At 41.9% G+C, this 21,769-nt stretch overlaps 1 protein-coding gene across 4 annotated transcripts in view; it reads left to right on the forward strand.

Annotated features, from left to right (window-relative positions):
• Positions 1 to 21,769, forward strand: part of SEMA6A (semaphorin 6A) — a 126,915-nt gene that overhangs the window by 98,316 nt on the left and 6,830 nt on the right. For 3 of the 4 annotated variants that reach the window (XM_070517566.1, XM_070517569.1, XM_070517567.1), the window contains one exon: positions 3,162 to 3,326. The exons of the other annotated variant lie outside the window; for it this stretch is intronic. In XM_070517566.1, coding sequence (XP_070373667.1) covers positions 3,162 to 3,326 — 165 coding nt within the window. The remainder of the gene's footprint in view (positions 1 to 3,161; positions 3,327 to 21,769) is intronic. 4 annotated transcript variants of the gene reach the window in all.

Raw genomic sequence — 21,769 nt, forward strand, 5'->3', positions numbered from 1 at the left:
CGGGCCAATCTTCCTCACCCAAAAAAAAAAGAAGGACCACATTTTTATGAGCATGGATGTAGACTAGGAAGCCAACCTCAAAGTCTGGAATGCACCCACTGTTTCTAGCTATGTCCCCGTAAAAAGTTTAGTGACTGAGGGTAGGCTCATAGAGTAAACTACAAAACCAAAACTGTCTAACTCAGATAAAGAGATCATTTCAATAAACCTTGCAAACTCTCTGCTTGGCAAAATCTCTATGCAACACCATTTGCATGTGGAAGAACCTCTTTTTAGTGAATTGGACCCTGATTATTTCCCTTCTCTCTTCCTCTCTTGTATTGATTTAGTGTCTCTTTTTTGTGTCTAATTGGCTACAATCATTGTTACTAGGTTAGAGTAGTTTGAAGGGTCTCTAACCTCTGGAATCACAAAGTCTTGTAGATATAGAGAAACGATACAATGCATATAAAAGTTAACTTTTAAAATCTATCTATTTCTTTGTATATTGTAAGAATAACACATCATAAGCTCTATTGACTAAAATAGGACCTTTCTTATTGGATTAACAAGACAAAATTACAGATTCCAAATCTATTGACATTAAATACCATATTCACGACTGATTGCCTATTTTTGTAGTCTTATTATGGTTACAAAGTCTCTTAGGGAATGCACAAAAATAATGTAGCCTGTAGAATCAGATTCTAAGAAGGAATATAAGTGATTTCCTTTTAACATTTTTAGGCTTGGAGAAGTAATAATAATACACCTCTTTGATTTCAAACTATGGTCTGCTGCTTGCCGGTGCTCTGGCATGGTGGTCCTAAAACTTTTGAGAGTCAAGTATTGCTTTCTCCAACTGCTTCACGAGTGACACGTATTGCCTCTCCTCAAACATAAGTTTAAAAGACTGCAAAGCTCATGCTGCTCTGTTTTTTTTCTTTGGAGTACATCAGATGCATAGTTTCTCTAGATTTACATATAGAAAATGGAGATGTGGTGGGTATTAGACTAACACTTCAGCAATAGGAAGGAGCTGATTTCTCACATTTGTGTAAAACATTTTCCTACCTAACTACCATCTGGTCCACATTAATTTCCTCTCATAGCCATAGCTTTCCATTACCAATGAGTTTTCCATGTCTTTGCAGCATATGGGCCAGGAAATCTTTCTACAGAGAATGTGTCCCTTAGGCATATATTTCCCCTAGATTACTGTATTAAGAAATGTTCTCCCTAAACCATACTTATGGCATTACCATAAAATTGCCCCTTGAACACAGTTAAATTGAAAGTGCTCAAAATGTATATCAATTGAGGTAAAAGAAATTCTTACTACTTAGAAGAGAGGTTCTTTTTTTCCCTTCCCCCCTTTCTGACTCCCTACAAAGCTGTTTCTAATTGTTTGCTTATGCTGGGTGCTGAATTCTCTCTTAGGTTGACCATATATTTTATTAGAGCAATGTTGAATTCAAGAGTAGAAAATAGAGGCTCTATTTTAGCCGTCAATATAACAAAAAAGGAAGTAAAAGAAATTCTGTATTTCCAATTCCAGGTTAATTTTCCTACCAGTTCTCTTATCAGTATTATGAAATGAGATGTGAAACCCGAAATGTAAAAACACAAAGTCTAGAAGCAAGCATTCTTGAGTTTTAAATGAACGTGTTTTTAGCAATTGAACATGAACCAGACTATTTGCAACAAAGCGGGTGTTTGAAGCTATGTGGGAGCCAAAAAAGCTCCACACGGAAAGGGGCCTCTTACATGGTACCAAAGCTTTGCGGTAGCATTTAAATGTGGTGCTTCCATAAAGATCGTTATAGCTTAGATGAGCCACTTGACTGGCTTGCTTTTCCTTGCTATCTTTTTTATATATACTTTGTAATTTGCAGCATTAAAGTCTCCTGGGAATCCCACTTCAATAATATTGTAAAAAAGAAGAATGCAGTGCACTCTTCATTCTACTCTTTCTTTCTGGTTGCCAGTATTTTATTTATCACATACATGGTGATCACACCCAAGGCCACTTGTGAATCTGTCCTACTTTCTACCAAAGGCATCAACTACACATTCACAGTAGTTGCCCTGCTGTCTTTTTAAAAATTGTTCAAGAGGTTGCTATAAGATGGTTTAATAAGCCAAAACCTCTCCTTGAAAATCACAGAAAGGTTCTATTTTATTTCTACCAGAGAGAACAGGTAGTGGGGCTGCTTTAAATCATTGTGATAGTTCAGATCAAAACACCTGACACAATCTGCATTTCACCTTGTGGGAGGAAAGCTGTGGAATGTATTCACAGGAAATGTCCAGAGTTTCTGCTGTGACTTGCAGCCTAGCCACCCTTATTCTGACATTATCATGGTAGGCTACTCTGTAGCTCATAAAGCTTTCCCTTTGCAATGGGGATCATATCAGTGAGCGAGCCCTCAAAAACAACCTCTCACAAGTGTGAGTCATGAAACCATGAACCTGACTTTGTCAGAAGGAGACCCAAAGTGCACAGCCATAACAACATGGAGCAGTTGAGGGCTCCGTTCCAGGGAAAAGGAGGTGGAAGCAGGTCCTTTTAGAAAGCAGTCACTACTCCCAGAAAGAAGAATGCCTGTGAAGTTGACTTGCAGCTGAAAACTAGACACACCCTCCATGAGAAAGGCTCCATGAGAAAGGCTCTGGACAGCTGAGTTATTTGTGATGGGGGAGAGGCTCGCCCACTACCATAGACCTGCCCCATCAGTCACAAACGGTGTCCCCAGAGTGGACACATTCTGCTGTCAGAGTTGATATGGGAATACCAAAGAAGGATACTAGTATTTCTTGAGTACCTACTATGTGGCAGACACTGTTAGATACTTCAACCATTATGTCACTTTATCCTCTCAACACTGGGAGGTAAGTGACATCATCCCCATTTTATGCACAAGGAGAACCAAGGCCCAGAGAGGTTAAGTGATTCCCCAAGGCTTACTCAGCAAGCAGCAAAGATAGGATCTGGCCCTTCATCCTCTACCTACAAGTTCAAGGGGTCTTCTGCTGAAACCCATCCGCTAGCCTTGTTATTTCTAAGGCAATCTCCTTTCAGTCTACAGCCAGCTTGGGTGGCCCTCCTCCTGGCCTCTGAGCACAGGGAATGTGGGTGTCCCCAGTGATGTTTTCCCTAACTGTATTTGTGATGAAAACAGGGCACTCCAGTTCCCTCTGGCCCAGCACCACCACGTCAGATTCGGCGGCTCAAGAGGGGTATGAGTCTAGGGGAGGAATGCTGGACTGGAAGGATCTGCTCGATTCACCTGACAGCACAGACTCTTTGGGGGCAGTGTCTTCCCATAATCACCAAGACAAGAAGGGTAAGGCCTTGGAAATGCCTCTTCCTCTGGGGGGAGAGGGAGGGAAAAGTGGGGAGGACTGTGTAACTGCTTCCAGCTGAATCATAGCAGCTTTTAAGGAACCTCCAACAGACTGTGACTGAAAGCTTCTCAAAAAAGACTGCAACTCAGTCCTCTCTACTAGGCTTGATCCTAAACCATTCCCCAACCAGGGAGAAACCACACAAAACAAATAACACATCCTCTCGGCTTCCTCCGCCCCAAAGAGGTGTGGCTTGGCCCCAAGCAGATGCTGGCTCCCGAGATCCCTTTCCACTCCTCTTAGCTCATTCTGTGATGTTTGGATCCTCTTTTCCCACCATCGTGGGATGGCATGCAGTGCGGACTTTGGCAAGCACATGTAATGGAAGTCAAGGCCTGTTTAATCAGTGAATGGAGAAATAGCCGGGAAGAATCTTTTCTGGCTGGTAGCATCTCTCACTCTTGCGTGGTGCTGAATTTGAATAAAGCCGTGGTCCTGGGCCGTACTGTAATTGCCCTTAGAGGACAACAGCTCAAACAAAAATATGTTATTTAATCAAGCAGAATTGTTGTGCATTTAAAACGGAAAGGAAGCTGCTCTAAATGAAAGGGATTCTACTGTGAACTGTCCCAAATTCTCCCTTGCTTTCTTTGCTCAACTAGAGACAGGAAATGTCCTCTCTTTTCTCACCATTCGCTGCTTCTGGTAACACATCCTACTTTAGTTGCAGCTGCAACCAAAGAGGCCTTTACTTGTCCAAAAAACAGTCTTGTAAATCAGAGACTGAAAAGCCCAGTTATGTTGCGAGCTGTTTCCCCCCATTCAGAATTGTTTACCTCTATATGTTTTCAAGAGTTTCATCCAAGCAGGAATTTGAGTCTCGATGGCAGACCAGCCGCAGTGACCCTTGGACAACAGTCTCTAGCGTGTCCTCCCCTAGAGTCTTCTGTATCCATAGTTCCATCTTTACTTTTAGAGAAGACTTTCGAGGCAGGCTCACACGCTAAATTTTCATCCTCTTTTTTGTGTCTCATCTCCTGAGAGTGCCATTCCCTCTGCTGCTCTATGTGTCAAGCCGAAATGTGACGATGGAGCCCTTTTAACTTGTTCTTGGGCAAAAAGCTTAACTGATTTTATTACTGTTCTATAATTTATTAATATACCCTGTCCCAAATCTTAAAAATAAAAAAAAAGTGGTTTTGTCTCAGCAGCCTCCTTAAGTTAGAGGGATCCCCCCATCCCGAGAAAGCACCAGGCCAGTTGGTGATGGAATGGAACCGTCACAACAGGCCACAAGCCCTAGCGTGTGCCATTATTTGTTATGTGTGGCTCCAGCCTGCAGATGTGTTAGTCTTGGCCCAGTTCTCAAGAAGAGACAACTCAGTAAAATCACTTTGTGTTTGCCCAGTGCAACTTTCTGAAAAACCAAACAGCCTTTCCAGTAAGGCATTAAATATGTCAACCAAACATCCAGCCATTGGTTACAGTCATTTTCTCTTCACTTCGAGAGATGGGTGGCGTGAATTTTCTCCAGTCCTTAACTCTCCCAAGGGATGGAGGTTTTCAAAGAGTCCAATTAACACTTTGACGGATCACTTTCAAATTCGGCATTGTTCATTCTCTTGGGTCTTATTATGAATATTGACAAAGCTGGAAGCAGTCTACAGATTGTCAGACAATGGTGGCAGAGGTGACTGCATGGGTGTTTAACATGATCACTGTTCTTGTGCTATGAACTCCTTGCCTTGCCCTGTCAAATTCAAGTTTGATTTTTGACAATTGATTATGTATTTGATGGGGCAATGAAAATGAGTTGTTATGCAGAAATTAAAAAAAAAGATGTAGCTTAATGTTCCTTTTACCATGATTTTTATGATTTTAATTTCCATTTTGCTGTGAATTATTTTTCTGTTTAATGTTCATGATTTACTTTCAACTTTTGTTCTGTTTTGCCAAGCACTGTGTGGTATGACTTGGTGATGGCGTTATTCTGTTGGAAAAGTCTTTTCTTTTCTGACTCATTATGATGTCCCTTAAATTGACCCAATCTGTGATCCCTTCGCTTTTTTTTCATTCCCTGACGTGGGTGCCTTAATGATGTCACATCCGTGTGTGCAGCATCTCCTGGGATGCGAGAGTTTCATGGGTTTTCTGAGGGCCTCTGGCGGGTGCTCTTTTCACTGGGTCGATTGTCTCTTGGGAATGTGACATTTGTGTGCCCCAGCTTTAGGAGCTAAATATACTCTGGAATTGTTTCTAAAATACCGCACATTTCCCCGCTAAGCAGAAAATGTGTCCGCTGACCAGTTAGCTGAGGAAGAGTCAAGTGTCCCATGCCCTTTTTACTTTGGCCGATGGAAAAAAGACCAGTGAGCAAACGAGCCCACAGCTGTGCTTTGCAGCTATGTTGACCACGACTGGGCTGGTCCATTCTTTGTCCCACCTCATCCTCCAAACAGTTCCACATTTCCAGAGTATGTTTGCTTGCCTTTTTCTTTCTTTTCCTTGCTATGTCTTTCGTCTTGATTTAATCCTGTGCGTCCCTCACATTCTGTCAAAGCACTGTCCCTCACCTTGCAATCTAACCCCTTCTGCTACCATTGTTCTTAGCCTCCCCCTTTCAAAATACTAGACTCAAGCCCTCTGCCCCCCCGTGGAATGTTCCAAGGCTCTTTCCTTCTACACTGTGAGTAGCATTCTGATGCTGTATGTATATAGTCACACTAACAAAGTGTGAGAAGAGACCTGCAAAGCACGCAGAAGCATTATCACAGAAAATGAAGCAATTTTCTCTCTCAGTAACTGGCCTTGCCCTTCATTACCCTACTGGCCTTGTCTAATGTCTCTTGTCTTTGCTGCTTTTCTTTAAAATCGCGTGATATCTTTCGAGCCCCAGATTCATTAGTGAAAACACAGCCAACTGCTCTGTTTTATCTCTGGGTCCCTAGATGTCTGGAGCCTGTAGACCCAGCCCTTTAATCACCAAGTTGATAAATTAGATGCAGCCCTGGCTACTTCTTTCTTGGTTTTGCCACATTTAAAAATATATATTATTTATTCATCCTATAACTATTGAGGTGGTAATGAGTAGTTACAAAGAGGCTCTAATTACATATGAATAAGAAAGAAAATCCAGTTTATTTTTAGATCTGGCTTGTCTCCCCTCACCCCCCTTCCCACAGCAAAAGAAATAAGAGCTTTCTTTTTTAGGTTAAGCAATCGTGAGAATTAATAGCCACTCTTGTGCCTCTTGTTTCTGACCAAAAGTAACAATACTATAAAACCCGATTTCCAAGAAGACTGCAAGATATGTGAGGAAATTAGCCATGTACCCATCTGCCAAGAGAACTGGTAGCATCAATATAAAATGTAAATGCTGACCGCTGCTGCAAGGACACAAGAATAAATCAGAACACAAGAAAATCCCCTTCTTCAGACTTTATTTTATAGAGTGCTTGTGAGCTCTCAGAAAACAGATAAAGTAGTCAATATATAGAAAGATGTTGCCATTTGATTGGAAATGCCAGAATTGTGGTATGCTTATACATTTGGGGAAATCCTTAAAGTGAGAGATTATCACTTTATTACATTTAGTCAAGAAGATATGCTCATTACAGACAAGGAAAAGAAGTAGCGACAGAATTTAAATTAGAGATCAAATGAATAATTTAAACTAAAATGTACAGTAAATGTTGAATATATTTTAATCAATGTACAAGCTATTTGTGTAAGCAATTTCTAGTTTGGGAAATAATATTCCGGTAAGATTCCTAAGATCTGTAAAGGTAATGAATATATTGTCCACACTTCATAACCATCCTGAATGGAATTTTATAAATCACAGTTTTTCAATAATCCCCTTTATAGTCAATTATATTCCTCAAATACATCATAGCTTACAGTAGTATTGTCTCCAAGTGGGACATGCAGCAACCTACATGAGATGATTTAGGTGGCTTGGGGACACGATGGCCTTGAAGAATATTGAATCATGCGGTGGAAAGTTACTATGCACTTTTCCTTTCTCTTTCAGTCTTCTTGGTTATGTCAAGGCAAAAGTCTCAATTTGGTGCTTTATCATTAACAACTGCCTTGACTTGCTACTATTCCATTTTGACAAGAAAGAGAAAGATTAGACCAAGGGTTTTGCCTTGCCACTGAAGCTAGCTGGAATTAACATTGTTTTGCTTTCAGTTACTATTATTTATTTATTTATTTAGTTTGGTTTGGGTTTTTTTTTTTTTGAGGAAGATTAGCCCTGAGCTAACTGCTGCCGATCCTCCCCTTTTCGCTAAGGAAGACTGGCCCTGAGCTAACGTCCATGCCCATCTTCCTCCACTTTATATGTGGGATGCCTACCACTGCATGGTGTGCCAAGCGGTGCCATGTCCGCACCCGGGGTCCAAACCAGTGAAACCCGGGCCACCGAAGCGGAATGTGTGCACTTAACCACTGCAACACCAGGCCGGCCCCCCAGTTAATTTTATTTTTATGGTTAATTTCTACCTAGGAAAAGTGACACTTTTTTCCATTTATAATAACGATATAAAGTTTCCATTTGAAATACATTTTAAAGGTAATTTGAATAAAATATTAAGTAAATAGTAATGCAGAAAGTATGGGGATATAAAAGTACTAAGGAAATAACACGGTAGGTGAGACTGAATGGATCATTGAAATTGTAGCGTCGGTAGTTAAATAACTAAAGTTTGGGTAACTCTGGCCTAGAGCAATTAAAAGAGTCTGGGGAGGATTAAGCTACTACCAAAACTTTTCTGGCATTTGGAAGAACGAGATTTAATAACCGCCACACCTTCTGTTGGCTGGGTTCTGAGTGTTGCAATTACACGATCTAGTCTCTTCTGATTTCCCTTCCAACTACTGAGCTTTGTGATTGGGAATGAGAAGTTTAGTCAAGTAGGAATTTAGAGTAAAATGGATTTCGACTAAAAAGAAATTAGTCATTCTAGGCTTGTTAAGCATCTGGCAAGATTTTTCTGCAGACCAGCAGTGAGCATCGAAGTGTAGACTTGTAGCTGGTTATTACCCAAACTGCGGCCGAGGGAAAGTTTACTTTCTGCACTCCTGCTTCCCGGCTACTTCTCTGATCTCTGTAAGGACCTTGTGCTACAGTGTGTTCCCCTGGCCTGGCAACAACCTACACTTGACCCTTCGTACTCTTTCCTCTCATTCAAACTTTACCTATTCTGAGTCACAAACCCTCAGAGCCAGGTTTTCTTCATTAACAGGCTGGGAAATCCAATTTTAGGTGATTATAGTTGATAACAGAACCTGGCCCTGATTGCTCTTGCGTTTTAACAATTTCTGATGCTTAAAATCTAACAGATTGGGGATCTTAAAGCCCTCCCGTTCTCCCAGTGGGGAAAGTGATTTCTTGGCTCCTATCAATGTAGGTGACCTTAGGGACAGAGACAGTTATTGCTAATGACAGTAATAAAGGAAGAAAAATAAGCTTCTCTTCTTTTCCTGACTCCTAAACTTGGGCCGAATCTTCTCTGCCATTTCTTCAGTAACATTACCATAACAAAAATGTTTTCTGAGGCGTCTCAAGCAAAATTTATTACTGGCTCCGTAGCACAGTATTGGATGCCAATAAGGAGTTAGTGGCTATAATGGAGATAGACACAGTTCCGGTCCAAGAAATATCAAACCGCCAGACACACGAAGCGCACATAGACTGGAAAATGCACCAGAAAGCCTTTACTACCACCATTGTCTTTGTGAACAAGGCAAAACCACGCACAGCGGACTTTAGAAAAAGATATTAGACAACTGAAGACAACTTAGCTGAACACATCAAGGACATAGCACTTGGAATCTGTTTTTCAGCCTTTTGCTTTAGTCCTTTCCTCAGTACCAATATTACAGCGGCCATATATCACTTGACAGGCAGGATGAAGGAAGTAAGGATTTTAGGTACACGATTCAGACTTAAAATTTTTGTAGAACTGCTGGCCAACTCAGACTTTTTTTGAACAGCTTGAGCTTTATTTCACAAAAACTAAGCCCGTGGTAATTGGCATAGCTTTTATTAGTAAAACCTGTAGTATCCCAGCCATTTTTAAATGTGAAGGTAGAACAGGACAGTCTAGGAGCAGAATTCGGAGAAAGGGGTTCTGTCTGATGGGGAGGACGGCTAGTGGGAGGGACAAGGGGCTCCGACTTCCACCTCACAATCAACAATTCACTGAACCAGGTAGGAGCACACGTGGCCAGGGCCCAGGAACACTGAGATGGGGACAGATTGCTGCTGTTCCATCAACCCTTTTAAGTTAGGGTTCAGTTAGTTCTGTTTTTGAGGGTTGAGGAAAGGTATCCTTCAAGGTTCATAAGAAATTTGGTATCTACTTTACTGTTGTTGCTGACAATGAAAAATAAAAGACAATTCTTGAAATTTAGTCCATTAGTATTTCTTTCAATTTGTAAACTGTGCTATACTTGCCCCACAAAGATTTAATATCATTTTTATTATTCTCTGTTAAACTATTTTAAACTTCAAAAATCTAGAGTGGGACTAAAAGAATATTTGTGGGAATCATTAAAAGCACATTATTTGTGGGGAGAAGAGTAGGGTTACTAGATAAAATACAGAATGCCCCGTTGAATTTGGATTCCAGATAAACCATCAATAATTTTTTAGTGTAAGTATGTCCCACATATTGCACGGGACGTTCTTATACCGAAACATTGTCGTTTATCTGAAGTTGAAACTTAACCGGGTGTTCTGTAGATTTATTTGCTCCCTGGCAATCCTGTTGAAGAGGCTGCTGATAACTTATTTAGGGAGAATATAAGATCTAATTTCTAGATTACATTTGCTCCTTAACTCTTATCCAATCTAGGATAACCCACATAAGAGGAACGAAAGTAAAAATTCCATTCTGTGAAAAATATTAACATTATAGTTAATTTCAGAGAATTAGCACTAAAAGTTATATACGTGTTTGAAATGTGATAGAGTAAAAGATTATCACTGAATGTAGGCTTTCAAATGCCACTTTTAAGTGAGGAAGGCTCAGAAATCACTGTTCCTAAACAAGGGCATGGTTAAAACTATTGATTCTTTCTGATTTTATTTAACCACAGGTTTTTTATCAATTATGTTAACCATTTGTATTTTTTTCTTCTTTAATTAGATGGCTGCCTTTTTTTTTTTTCCATTTCTGTAGCTTTGAAGGGATGAGCTGATATCTAGAAAGCACTAGAAAATAATAGTTCAATAATGGTCTCAATAGCCCTAGGCTCAAAGAAAGGCGAAATGGCAACCTTCCTTCATTTCTTTCTTCATGCATACAATGGACATTCAGCAAACAAGTGCTAGATGTCAGCCTTATGCTGACTGTTTCAGTGATACTGATACTGATCTGAATTCAACATTAGCCCTGCACTCAAGGAGCTCACAGTTCAGCAGGGGGTACACACAGGTGACCTCCTGGCTAGCGATGGGGCAGAGTGGAGTCTGAAAGCTAGAGAAGTAAAGGAAAGAGGAGCTGGCAGGACACTGAGGGAAGATAAAGGGAGACACAACTCATTCCAAGTTGGGGGCCAGGGAAGGCCTTGCAAAGTCTTGAAGGATGAAATGGGGAAGAAGGCCATTCTAAGCTAAACAAGTGACACGACCAAGACACGAAGCTATGAAAGTAGAGAGTATAATGATAAAGAGGTAGGTAGTGTGCTATGACTAAAGTGATAAAGTATATAGAGGCCAGAATGGGAGTTGAGATTGAAATGATAGTCTGGAGCCTTAAAAGTCATGCTAAGAGGTTTTGGCTTTAGCTGTAGGCAGTGGGGGATAGGAAGGTAGATGGGTGGGACGAAAGGAGGGAAAGACAGAGATGAAGAGACTGATATACGATAGATAATAAATTGATTATTCAATCTTATTAGGTTATTAACTACATATGCATGATAAGTTTGGGAAATAGAATTTTGCAACAATCTTAGATCGGTTTCTACCCATCACTGGCATTTTCCTGGTAGATGTTCCTTGCCAAGCTAAGAGCTCTAGATTAGGTAAAGCCCCAAGCAAGCTGAACTCCAAACTTGGGCTTCTCTGTCACTTCAGTTAAAACACTAGGGTTGGGAGCTGGCCCCAAGGCCAAGTGGTTAAGTTCACACACTCCACTTCAGCGGCCTGGGGTTCACCAGTTCGGATCCTGAGTGTGGACCTACACACCGTTCATCAAACCATGCTGCGGTGGCACCCCACATAGAAGAACTAGAATGACCTACAACTAGGATATACAACTATGTACTGGCGCTTTGGGGAGAAAAAAAAAAAAGGAAGTTTGGCAACAGATCTTAGCTCAGGGCCAATCTTCCTCACCAGAAAAAGAAACACAACAAAAAAAACACTGGGGTGAATGGCACATGGCAGGCTTTTCCTCCAGAACAGATTTTGACATCAGGGGAGACTACTGAGAAAGAAATGATAATATCATCCAAGGTGGCACTATTTATTTTCACTATATTAATATTTCTTTGTCACCTACCAGAAAAGAAATCGATTTGCAGTCTCTGGCTTTTTTTTGAAGAGCCGAGCAAAATGATATTGTGAGGAGGTCAGGCGCTGGGCTCTCAGCTAGATGATGTGGAAGTTTCCATGTGAGCATGTATGTGCTGGGAAGAGGGGCAAGCGCTGAGAAGCCCATGTGGAAGGCTGTAATTTTCTTTCAGCAGTGCGGGCAGAGACGTAGATTTCATCTAATTAATTTTGTACCCTCTTGACAACTTGCTGAATTTATCTTAGGTCTTGATGAGATTATTGTGGAAAGGGTAGAAGAAAAAAAAAAGTTAAATGTCAGCCATGTAGAAAGCTGTTTCATCTCCCTGCCTGCCTGGATCTGCACACCAGTATTTGACTTTTCTTTTCTAGAGATGCCAACTAAGCTGCTTTTTTTACCTAACATCCATTTTCTCAAAAAAATGAAGGACTTGAATGATGATTATGGAGACTTGAACTTTTTTCTTTTAAAATCAGCAATTTAAACCTTAAAAAATCGATTCGCTTTCTAGAGGTGCTTCTTACCTTTAATCCATAGCCACTTTTTTAAGACACTTCACCGTTGACATCCATTCACTTTACCCCAGCCCTTTTCCCTCAGTCTCTTTTCTTCCATTCTCTCCTATCTTTTGCACAAAAACACACACAATGACAAAGTTTTCTGACAGCTTAATGGAACTTTCGAGAACTACAGGGACTTGATTAGGCACGATCTTATTAAGTGAACATCTGGAGTAGTTAAAAATTTGCTCTTTAATTGGTTCAACTGCACTGTGTTCATCTAAAATTTGTTTTGTCCTAACAATAAAATTGTGAAGAGTCAATTTCTATTTGGGATCATGTGTAATAATGGAAACATGATATTAGCTTTGTTTCAAAACTTTCTTTCTGATAGCCTCATTTCCTGGAGTTTAAAAAAAAAATGCTTGTTACAAGTTTTACTTTGCAAACCTCACTGCTCCATAGACAAAGTGGTCTAGCAAGGACAGACTAGTGGAACCCGGGAAATTGTCTGAGGACAGCTTCTCTTTTCTTGATGCTATACATGAGAAAGGCCTCAAAAGCCGCAAGAGTTGCTCAGAATACATAATTCATGCCATTGCCACAGAGAGAAAGAGGACAGAAAGGCTGTATTCACTCACTGGTCCCAGGGAGACACAGGCGGTGCAAGTATTAGGTAAAATCCTGCAAAGTGCCCGGGCTGCACTGCGGTCTGGAAGGATCTACACAAACCACATCATACGTCAATCCCCCAGCACCTTCCATCGTAGAAAGGCCCTGAAGTAAACCTGTGAAATGCAGTTGGATATATTCACATATCCTGGGTGCACAGTAGATGAGATCTTAATCGGTGTCAGAAAGCTAATTACGGGCAGTCTGGAGGTTTGTCATCCTTAATTAATACTTCTTAAGCTCTTGTAAGTCCAAAGCCTAGAAACCATCTTTGTAAAGAGATTCATTTTTAATGGGATAATAGGAATTTCCCACTCCAATTATTTTTAAATTTCGTATTTTTAAAAGGAGGCATTCTTTTGCAAATATGTATCTGCAATTACATTTCTTCATTGAAGGCAGGGGCGGTCATTACGAACTGTATAGAAATAATGGAAGTTCAGTGTAGCCACCAATGACAATGCTTTATTAGGAGGGAAAATGGTCTGAAGAAATTTATAGGGCAGCAAACTGCATTTCACCTAACCTTTTGGACATATTAAAGCCTGTCATTTCCAGTCCTACAGCCTCTTGTTATTCATAAATAATAGATAACGCTGGACACTATCATCTGACATTTGTTAAGGTAATAAATATACCCTAAGTGCTGATGGGTCTTGCACTCCGTGATTTAAAAGCACACAGCCAAAATTTAATGTAACTTTTTATGTCTTATATAATTCTATGGATTTGCAGATTCAGTTCAACTCAGCAGATCTGTAAGCACCCAGCTCCATTGAGTGCACTGTTGTGCTAGGCATTTTTATTATTATAAAGCAGGACCTTAATTTGGGGAATGAAACATGAGCTCAGGTCCCTCCTTCAATCCAGAAACATAAGGGAAAGAAATCTTCCTGAGTTTCTTATTCTCTTCTCTGATCATGCAGGGGAAGGGGGAAAGATCCTCTGAACCGTTGTCAAATGTTGCTTGACGGCTGTGTGTTGTTTGAGTAGAGATGATTTTGAGGTGACATGAGAAGCAGGCCAGATGCAAAGGAGGTTGCTCTATTCAATAGTGAGCTCCCCCTGAGATTCTTCTGTTCCTGGGACCCAGTCCTGTCTGCGCTAACCCAATCCAGGACATCTCTGGGCTCTGTAGTACCAACCACCACCTGACAGCCCCTGTGACAGAGATGGGGAGCATCAGAGATTCCCCTCCGTGTCCCCATATCAGGGCAAATAAAGAGACCACAGGCATTTTTCCAGCAGCTTTTGGCTCTAGCAAATTAAGTTGAGGCTGTCACAGGAGCTAATAGCACAGTGTTTTAGGCCATATGTCAAGCTTTTGTCCGGTACCAAGGGAAAGTGTTAGGAATTTGTTTTTCAATAAAATCATATCAATTTTACATTCTTTGTCAGAATATTGTAACCACAGTAAAGAAATTGTCATACAGGGGCTGGCCCTGTGGCCGAGGGGTTAAGTTTGCATGCTCCACTTCAGCAGCCCAGGGTTTCACTGGTTCGGATCCTGGGCACGGACCTAGCACCGCTCTTCAAGCCATGCTGAAGTGGCGTCCCACGTAGCACAGCCAGAGGCACTCACAACTAGAATATACAACTATGTACTGGGGGCCTTTGGGGAGAAGAAAAAGAAAAGATTGGCAACAGATGTTAGCTCAGGGCCAATCTTTAAAAAAAAAAAATATTGTCATACATAAGACCCACTAAAGACTCATAGTTTGAACACCAAAGAAGACTGCATTTATTTATTTAATTTACAAATCTTTTTGAAAATCTTTTTCGTGTCTGAGGTTGGACTTTAAAGCTAAACACCTAGATGTATTTTCTAGAATATTATTCATGCTATTTAGGGCAGTGCTTCTCAAGCTTTAGTGACTGTAAGAATCATCCGGAGGCCTTGTCAAAACACAAATTTCTGAACCCTGACTGCAGAGATTCTAATTCAGAAGGTCTGCATAGGACCCAAGGATTTGTATATCTAACAAGCTGCAGGTGATGCTGATGCTGAGTAGCACTGATTTAGGACACTTTCCAAGTTGCTATGGGCTATCTTATTTAAGGTCATTCTCCAAGATTTTTTTTTTTGAGGAAGATTAGCCCTGAGCTAACTGCTGCTGATCCTCCTCTTTTTGCTGAGGAAGACTGGCCCTGAGCTAACATCCATGCCCATCTTCCTCCACTTTATATGCAGGCTGCCTGCCACAGCATGGCTTGCCACATGGTGCCACGTCCGCATCCGGGATCCGAACCACTGAACCCCGGGCCGCCAAAGCGGAACGCGCACACTTAACCGCTGTGCCACCAGGCCCGCCCCTGTTGTATTTTTAAATCCTTATTTTTCCACTCTTGCTAACACAATTGAACCTTACGAAAGTATTGCATTAAAACGGTCTATCTTGGACCCTGTACAAGGCAGGTAACTTGTCAGAAATTCTAGAAACGCTTCCCTTGCATTATTAATTGAACATTAACATTTTCCTGTACAGTGCCGAGTTCTTTACATGCATTCATTTATTTAATCTAGTTAATCCTTCCAACAACTCTCATCTCATAGCCAACACTACTGGGGCTTAGAGAGATTGAGTGACTTGCCCAAGGTCACACAGCTAGTTAGCTACAGAGCCAAGACTTAAACCAAGGTCTTTATCACCTCAAAGTTTATGTTCTTAACCAATAACACCCAGCCTCATCTATAACCCAGATCCCAAGAACCATATTTCTAGCAAGTTTAAGTTGCCAGTTTTAGGAGTACTCAAACAGACCTGTTTCCTGCTATTTGTAATCAAAGCACTGCAACTATTCCAAAGAATCACCTGAATTTCACAATTTTATAGGGAGATCCACTTTCCCATTTTGTAGCTTTGAGGCCTCATGAGAGAGCAAAGGAAGGAGATGGGACCAGGAAGCTGGAAAATAGAAATGCTTTGTCTGGTTTCAGAAATTACTTAGCTGTTGGTTCCCTGTCTTATTAGAGAGAAAAACCTCAAAAAGGAGGAAAATAGGCCATGCAAATTCTGCTAAAACTTTGCCCATCTGAAATACTCATTACTTTTACAAAGACAGTGACACTTCTAACACATGGAACCACAGACCAACATTCCAGGGGCTGGCTTTGAAAAATTATCAGTCCATGCTCTGGGTGTAGCTGTCCCACTGGCAGTGCCAGGTCTAAAACAGTGGTGCAGAGGAAGTACAGGGAACCAAGCCCTCCCATTGGCACAGAGGGGGAAATGAAACTGTTTCTCCTCCAAAAAATAGGAAATCGAATGAGCTTCATGCACCTTCTCCCTTTTCTTCCTGTGATGGCACCCCAACAACAAAATGCATCAGTTTCAAAGGTGATAGAACTAGAAGTGGATTCATCTGCAGACAACCACAGTAAGCATTATTTCAATGTGTGAGTTTTAAAATAGCTTCTGAACTGAGGATATTAAACAGCCAGGAAGCTGCCTCTACTTTGGCATGGTCAGTCATTAACTTGATACATCTTGAAGACCACAGCCCCTCCCACTACCTAATCTTCAGCCTGCCAGGAAAAAAAATTGAAAATAAAAGGAAAGTTTGAGTTATAAACTCTGAGCCCATTTCTATGGCTGCTGGCGTTTCAGTTTATTCCTAAGCCATCTGGTTCACATTATGCCCTAAGACAAGGAGGCTGCTTCCTGCCGAGATAACCACAGAGAGCTCCCATTGCGCTTTCCGTGCGGTCATCTCCATAGGCTGGGGTGTGGCTTTGAGGATAAGCTGTCTCTAGTTAGTTTTTCCCCAATGTGTTTTCTTCTCTCCTTAGCAGGGATTACAGCGGGCCCTCTGTGGTTAGCGGCCGAGATGCTCGGCCCATGATGAGTTCATTCATTCATACAGCCTTGCAGGACTGTGAGCCTGGCATTTTGTTGCAATAAGATTTTGAAACAAGAAAAATTGGGTTGTTAGATTCCATTCACCCAAGTTGTTATGAGGATTTCAAGGAAATTGCAGGCTTGTCTTACTATAAAGCAGAATCAAGAGTCTATTTTTAGGGGATCCTAGTCCGGGGCTTTTCTTGGTGTTTTGCCATCTTTCTTGGCTCTCGGACCCAACATGAAGCCCACGCTGGCTCGGCCATGGAGGAAATGTCCATCCTCCTTCTTGCCTTTGCATATTTCGCTAAAGGACACAGAGGGGCTTTGTAGTCTTTGTGGTCACCGGGTCCGCTTTACACAGATGCCTATTAATCACTTCACTATGGAGACAGACACATCCATCATATCACAGCAGCTCCGACACAGGCAGGCCAGTGAACAGGGGCGAGAGGGGAAAGAACGCGCTTAACCATTTCGAGGGACCGGCTGGCTAGGTCTCGTACACTTAGCAAGGTGGTTGGGGTGGGGATGAGTAGATATCTCCCTTGGTATTGAGTTTAATAGGTGCGATTGATTTTATGTATTTTTGTTTGTTTTGCTTTATTTTTTGATGAGACAGAGAACATCTCCCAGCTATTTCTGTACAATGTAGGGGATAAGTATAGTTAAGGACACAATTTTAATTTTAAAAACAGTAATAATAAACTCAGGTAGACTAGCTGTGCTTTTAACACAAAGATATTGACTCTTTGAAGCCAGTAGTTTTTCAATAACATAGAGCACAGTAAGCTGAAAGTGAGCTTTCTCAGGCAAGAAGACGCTCGAAACTGCAGGTAAATTAACTAAGAGCTTTCCTTCCAAAACAGACATGTCTTCTAAATATCTTTTTCAGTCATGCAAGGCTTTTCACAGCCTGCTTCTAAATGATGTTTAGCTCTCGTTCGTACTTTTCCTCTACAGGTACTCATTCATGGATGCATTCATTGACTATTTATTTAACAGGTATTTACTGAGCACCTTTATGCCTGGGGACTCAGCAGTAAACCTCTCCCTCCCAGAGCATTCTAGAGCAATCTAAGTGAGAAAAACAAACATAAAGCCGGGGTCCTAAGAGTGCCGATTTTAGGATAGAGAAGGGCACAGCTCTGGGGACACCTGCAGAAGGAAGCGCTAAGCTAGCCTGCGGGAGTTTGGAGAAGCCTTCTCCATCTAAGCTCAGACCTCTAGGAGAGGGTCAAAGGAATGGGAGGTGAGCAGGGATATTCTGGGCAGAGGGAACAGCCCGTGCGAACGTCCAGAAGCCAGAGAGAGTGTAGCAGAGTGGCTGGTACTTGGAGCATAAGAAACTAGAAGGGAGTCAGGCCATTGAATACATTGAATACAGCCTTCATTTTCCTTCCCTCTGTGCCTTGGTTCTTGCTCTTTCTACTTCAGCTAACATCTTACGCATCCTTAAGGCTTAGCTCAAATGTCACCTCCTACATAAAGCCTTTGCCCATATTGAAGCAGAAGCGATGTATCTCATGATACTTCCAGACTTCGGATGTAGTACACCTGTGAGTACCTGCCTCCTCCCCTCCTGGACCACAGGGTTTGTGCCTCCTTAACCTTTGTCTCCCCAAAACCTAGCACAGTGCTTTAGTCCATGTTCAGTAAATGTTTGCTGAAGGCAGCCACAAAGATGCTTCGAGTCAAAACCTTGTTATACCAGGAGAATGATGGTAAAGGCACCAAGAACATCACAATCCAGCCCTGAGTTAGGAGAGCATCTTTTCTGAGGTGTGTTGTCCTAGAGCCTGGTGCTGGGCTCCTTGTACAGACTAGGCAATTGTAGAAAACCCATAAGCAGGGCTACCAGAAACCTTTTTTTTTGGGGGGGGGGCAGGGTGGCATGGAGGAAGATTGGCCCTGAGCTAACATGTTGCCAATCTTCCTCTTTTTGCTTGAGGAAGATTGTCACTGAGCTAACATCTGTGCCAACCTTCCTCTATTTTTGTACGTGGGATGCCACCACAGCGTGGCTTAATGAGTGGTGTAGGTCCACCCCTGGGATCCAAACCCACGAACATCAGGGCACTGAAGTGGAGCCCGTGAACTTAACCACTAAGTCATCAGGCTGGCCCTCAGAAAGCATTTTTTTAATAAAGAATTTGATGTCTGAGATTTCAAAATGCATTGACATGGTCATCATAGGAAAAACCAAAACTCTGTTGTTTGTTTGTTTTGTTTTGTTGGTTTTTTTTTTTTTTTTTTGAGGAAGATTAGCCCTGAGCTAACTACTGCCAGTCCTCCTCTTTTTGCTGAGGAAGACTGGCCCTGAGCTAACATCGTGCCCATCTTCCTCTACTTTACATGTGGGATGCCTACCACAGCATGGTGTGCCAAGCAGTGCCGTGTCAGCATCCAGGATCCAAATCGGCGAACCCCGGGCCGCCAAGAAGCAGAACGTGCGAACTTAAGCGCTGCGCCACCGGGCCGGCCCCAAACCAAAACTGTGTTGGACGTCCTTTATTTTACAGTTGATAATTGTTCTTATTTTGAATTACATATTGCGGAGTCTGGATGGCAGGGTTGTTCATAATCTTTTCATTGCTTCAACCTCTAAAGAGCTCCAAAATGTCCCTCTGAGACCTCCCTCTAGCATCCCTCCAGCATCTGAAAATTCTCTCACCTCAGGAAAAAAACAAAGCATGGAGATTCTATTCTTTCTGAATTCTGCCAATTTAAGGCATGATTTCAGAGAACTCCCTAAGCCCTCGTGTGCCTTGCTTCCTGCAATAGGAAGGTGAAGAGAATTACCATTTAGCACCTCATGACTGGTGAGAAATAGCTGGCGGTTAATGAATCAATGCAAAGGATTTTTCAGATACTGTTTTCATTACTAATGCCCCCTTTTCACTTGGTGAGAGCAGAAGGCCCAGGGGTTGGGAGAGGAAAGCATTTCAACACCCTGGGAGAAGCCAGCTCTGATTTCTCCCTCGACAATGGGAGGCTCCCTGGGGAGGGAGTATACCACCCTACAAAGGCCCTTCTGCTCCCCCAGGGTTTCCAGGCAGCCTCTGAAGCAATGATGTTCATCCAGCTCCAGCCCTGTGCCCTTTGCAGAGATGTATTTGTTTAGAATTATTCAATTCCACTGGAGCACTCACTTGTTACAGATAACCCGTTTAGGGACTGGCCCTGTGGCCAAGTGGTTAAGTTCACGCGCTCCACTGCAGCGGCCCAGGGTTTCACTGGTTCGGATCCTGGGCGCAGACATGGCACCACTCATGAGGCCACGTTGAGGCAGCGTCCCACATGCCACAACTAGAAGGACCTGCAACTAAGATATACAACTATGTACCGGGGGGATTTGGGGAGATAAAGCAGAAAAAAAAAAAAATAGATTGGCAACAGTTGTTAGCTCAGGTGCCAATCTTTAAGAAAAAATAAATAAATAAATAACCCGTTTACCCTCATCATCTCTTTGGAATTATCTCAGAATGAATTTCTTTTCACTTTTAAAATAGTTTCTCTTATTACTATTTTGAACAAATACTGAGCACCTTTACAGATTTCTTTTATCTAATGGATGTTAGTATGATTATATTCTGTCATATGATTGGAATCATAACTTGTTTTGTGACTTTGGAAGCAAGGTTATAGTCACTCCAAGATGACTTGCCGAGCTTAGAAGTCCATTTAAAAATATCTCTATAGGGGCTGGCCCCGTGGCCGAGTGGTTAAGTTCACGTGCTCTGCTTAGGCAGCCCAGGGTTTCACCGGTTCGAATCCTGGGTGTGGACATGGTACCACTCATCAAGCCATGCTGAGGCAGCATCCCACATGCCACAACTAAAAGGACCCACAACTAAAAATACACAGCTATGTACCAGGGGGCTTTGGGAGAAAAAGAAAAAAAAAATCTAAAAAAAAAAGAGGTTTTGAAAAGAAAGATTTCTATAATGTATTATAAATCCATTTATTTAATAATCACTTATTAAGTACCCAAATAAGAGCCCTGGGAATGGTGAGGGTTATAAATGCATATAAAATATGGTCTCTGCCCTCAAGGAGTTGAGTGCAGGATTAGTCCTTCGCTAGAAGCCTAACTAGAATCGCTGTGTTTTGTGCAACACTTCCCGCTTTGTTGCGTTACATATTTCAAAATTCAGGACCAATAGGCAGCCCTGAAACAGAGGTATATATTCTCTCATGTTACCTCAACATATCATCCCTTTGGCAAAAATTTGGACAGCACAAGGTTTGAAAGTGGAAATAAGCAGTCTGTCCATCTGCCCGGGAGACCCACAGCAAATGGACTCCAGGGGAACAGCTGTGACTGACTCTACTCTGAAACCCTCCATGAGCCACAAACCCACCACTTCTCTGTTGGCGACTTCTTTTGACCTTCAGATTTGTCCAGCAAACTCCAACATTTGAGCTCTTTCTTATTCATTATTTCATTTGATGCTTGTAACAACCCAGTAAGGCATTAAGATTAAGCGTGTAATGTAATCATTACAGATGAAGAAACTGAGGCCCAGAGATGTTAAGTCACTTGCCAAAAGGTCACTCAGCAGCAAATGGAAGCCTAAGACTCCAGGCCTGTGGAGATCTCTAGTGTTGCTTGTACCACTGCTGGCCTCTCTGACCAGTCTGGTGTGTTCAATCCTTCACGGTGACCAATGCCACAAAGTTGATTAATCATTTCCACAAATGCCCCTTTGCCCTTTTTCATGACATAAGCAGAAAGCTTTAAGTTGGGAAGCTATTTTCCAAAAATAACTTCCAACTTCTTATCTTCAAGACTGCACTTTCAACTTAATCTCCGATCTGCCTCTCACTTTGGACAGGGGTTTCTGAATTTGCACCAGAGGATGAGGGAAGCCACCTGCTTCATGGTAGACATCTCAAGGCTGAA

Source organism: Equus asinus, chromosome 9 (genome assembly GCF_041296235.1).
Source record: "Equus asinus isolate D_3611 breed Donkey chromosome 9, EquAss-T2T_v2, whole genome shotgun sequence".
In the NCBI taxonomy this organism is placed as follows: Eukaryota; Metazoa; Chordata; class Mammalia; order Perissodactyla; family Equidae; genus Equus; species Equus asinus.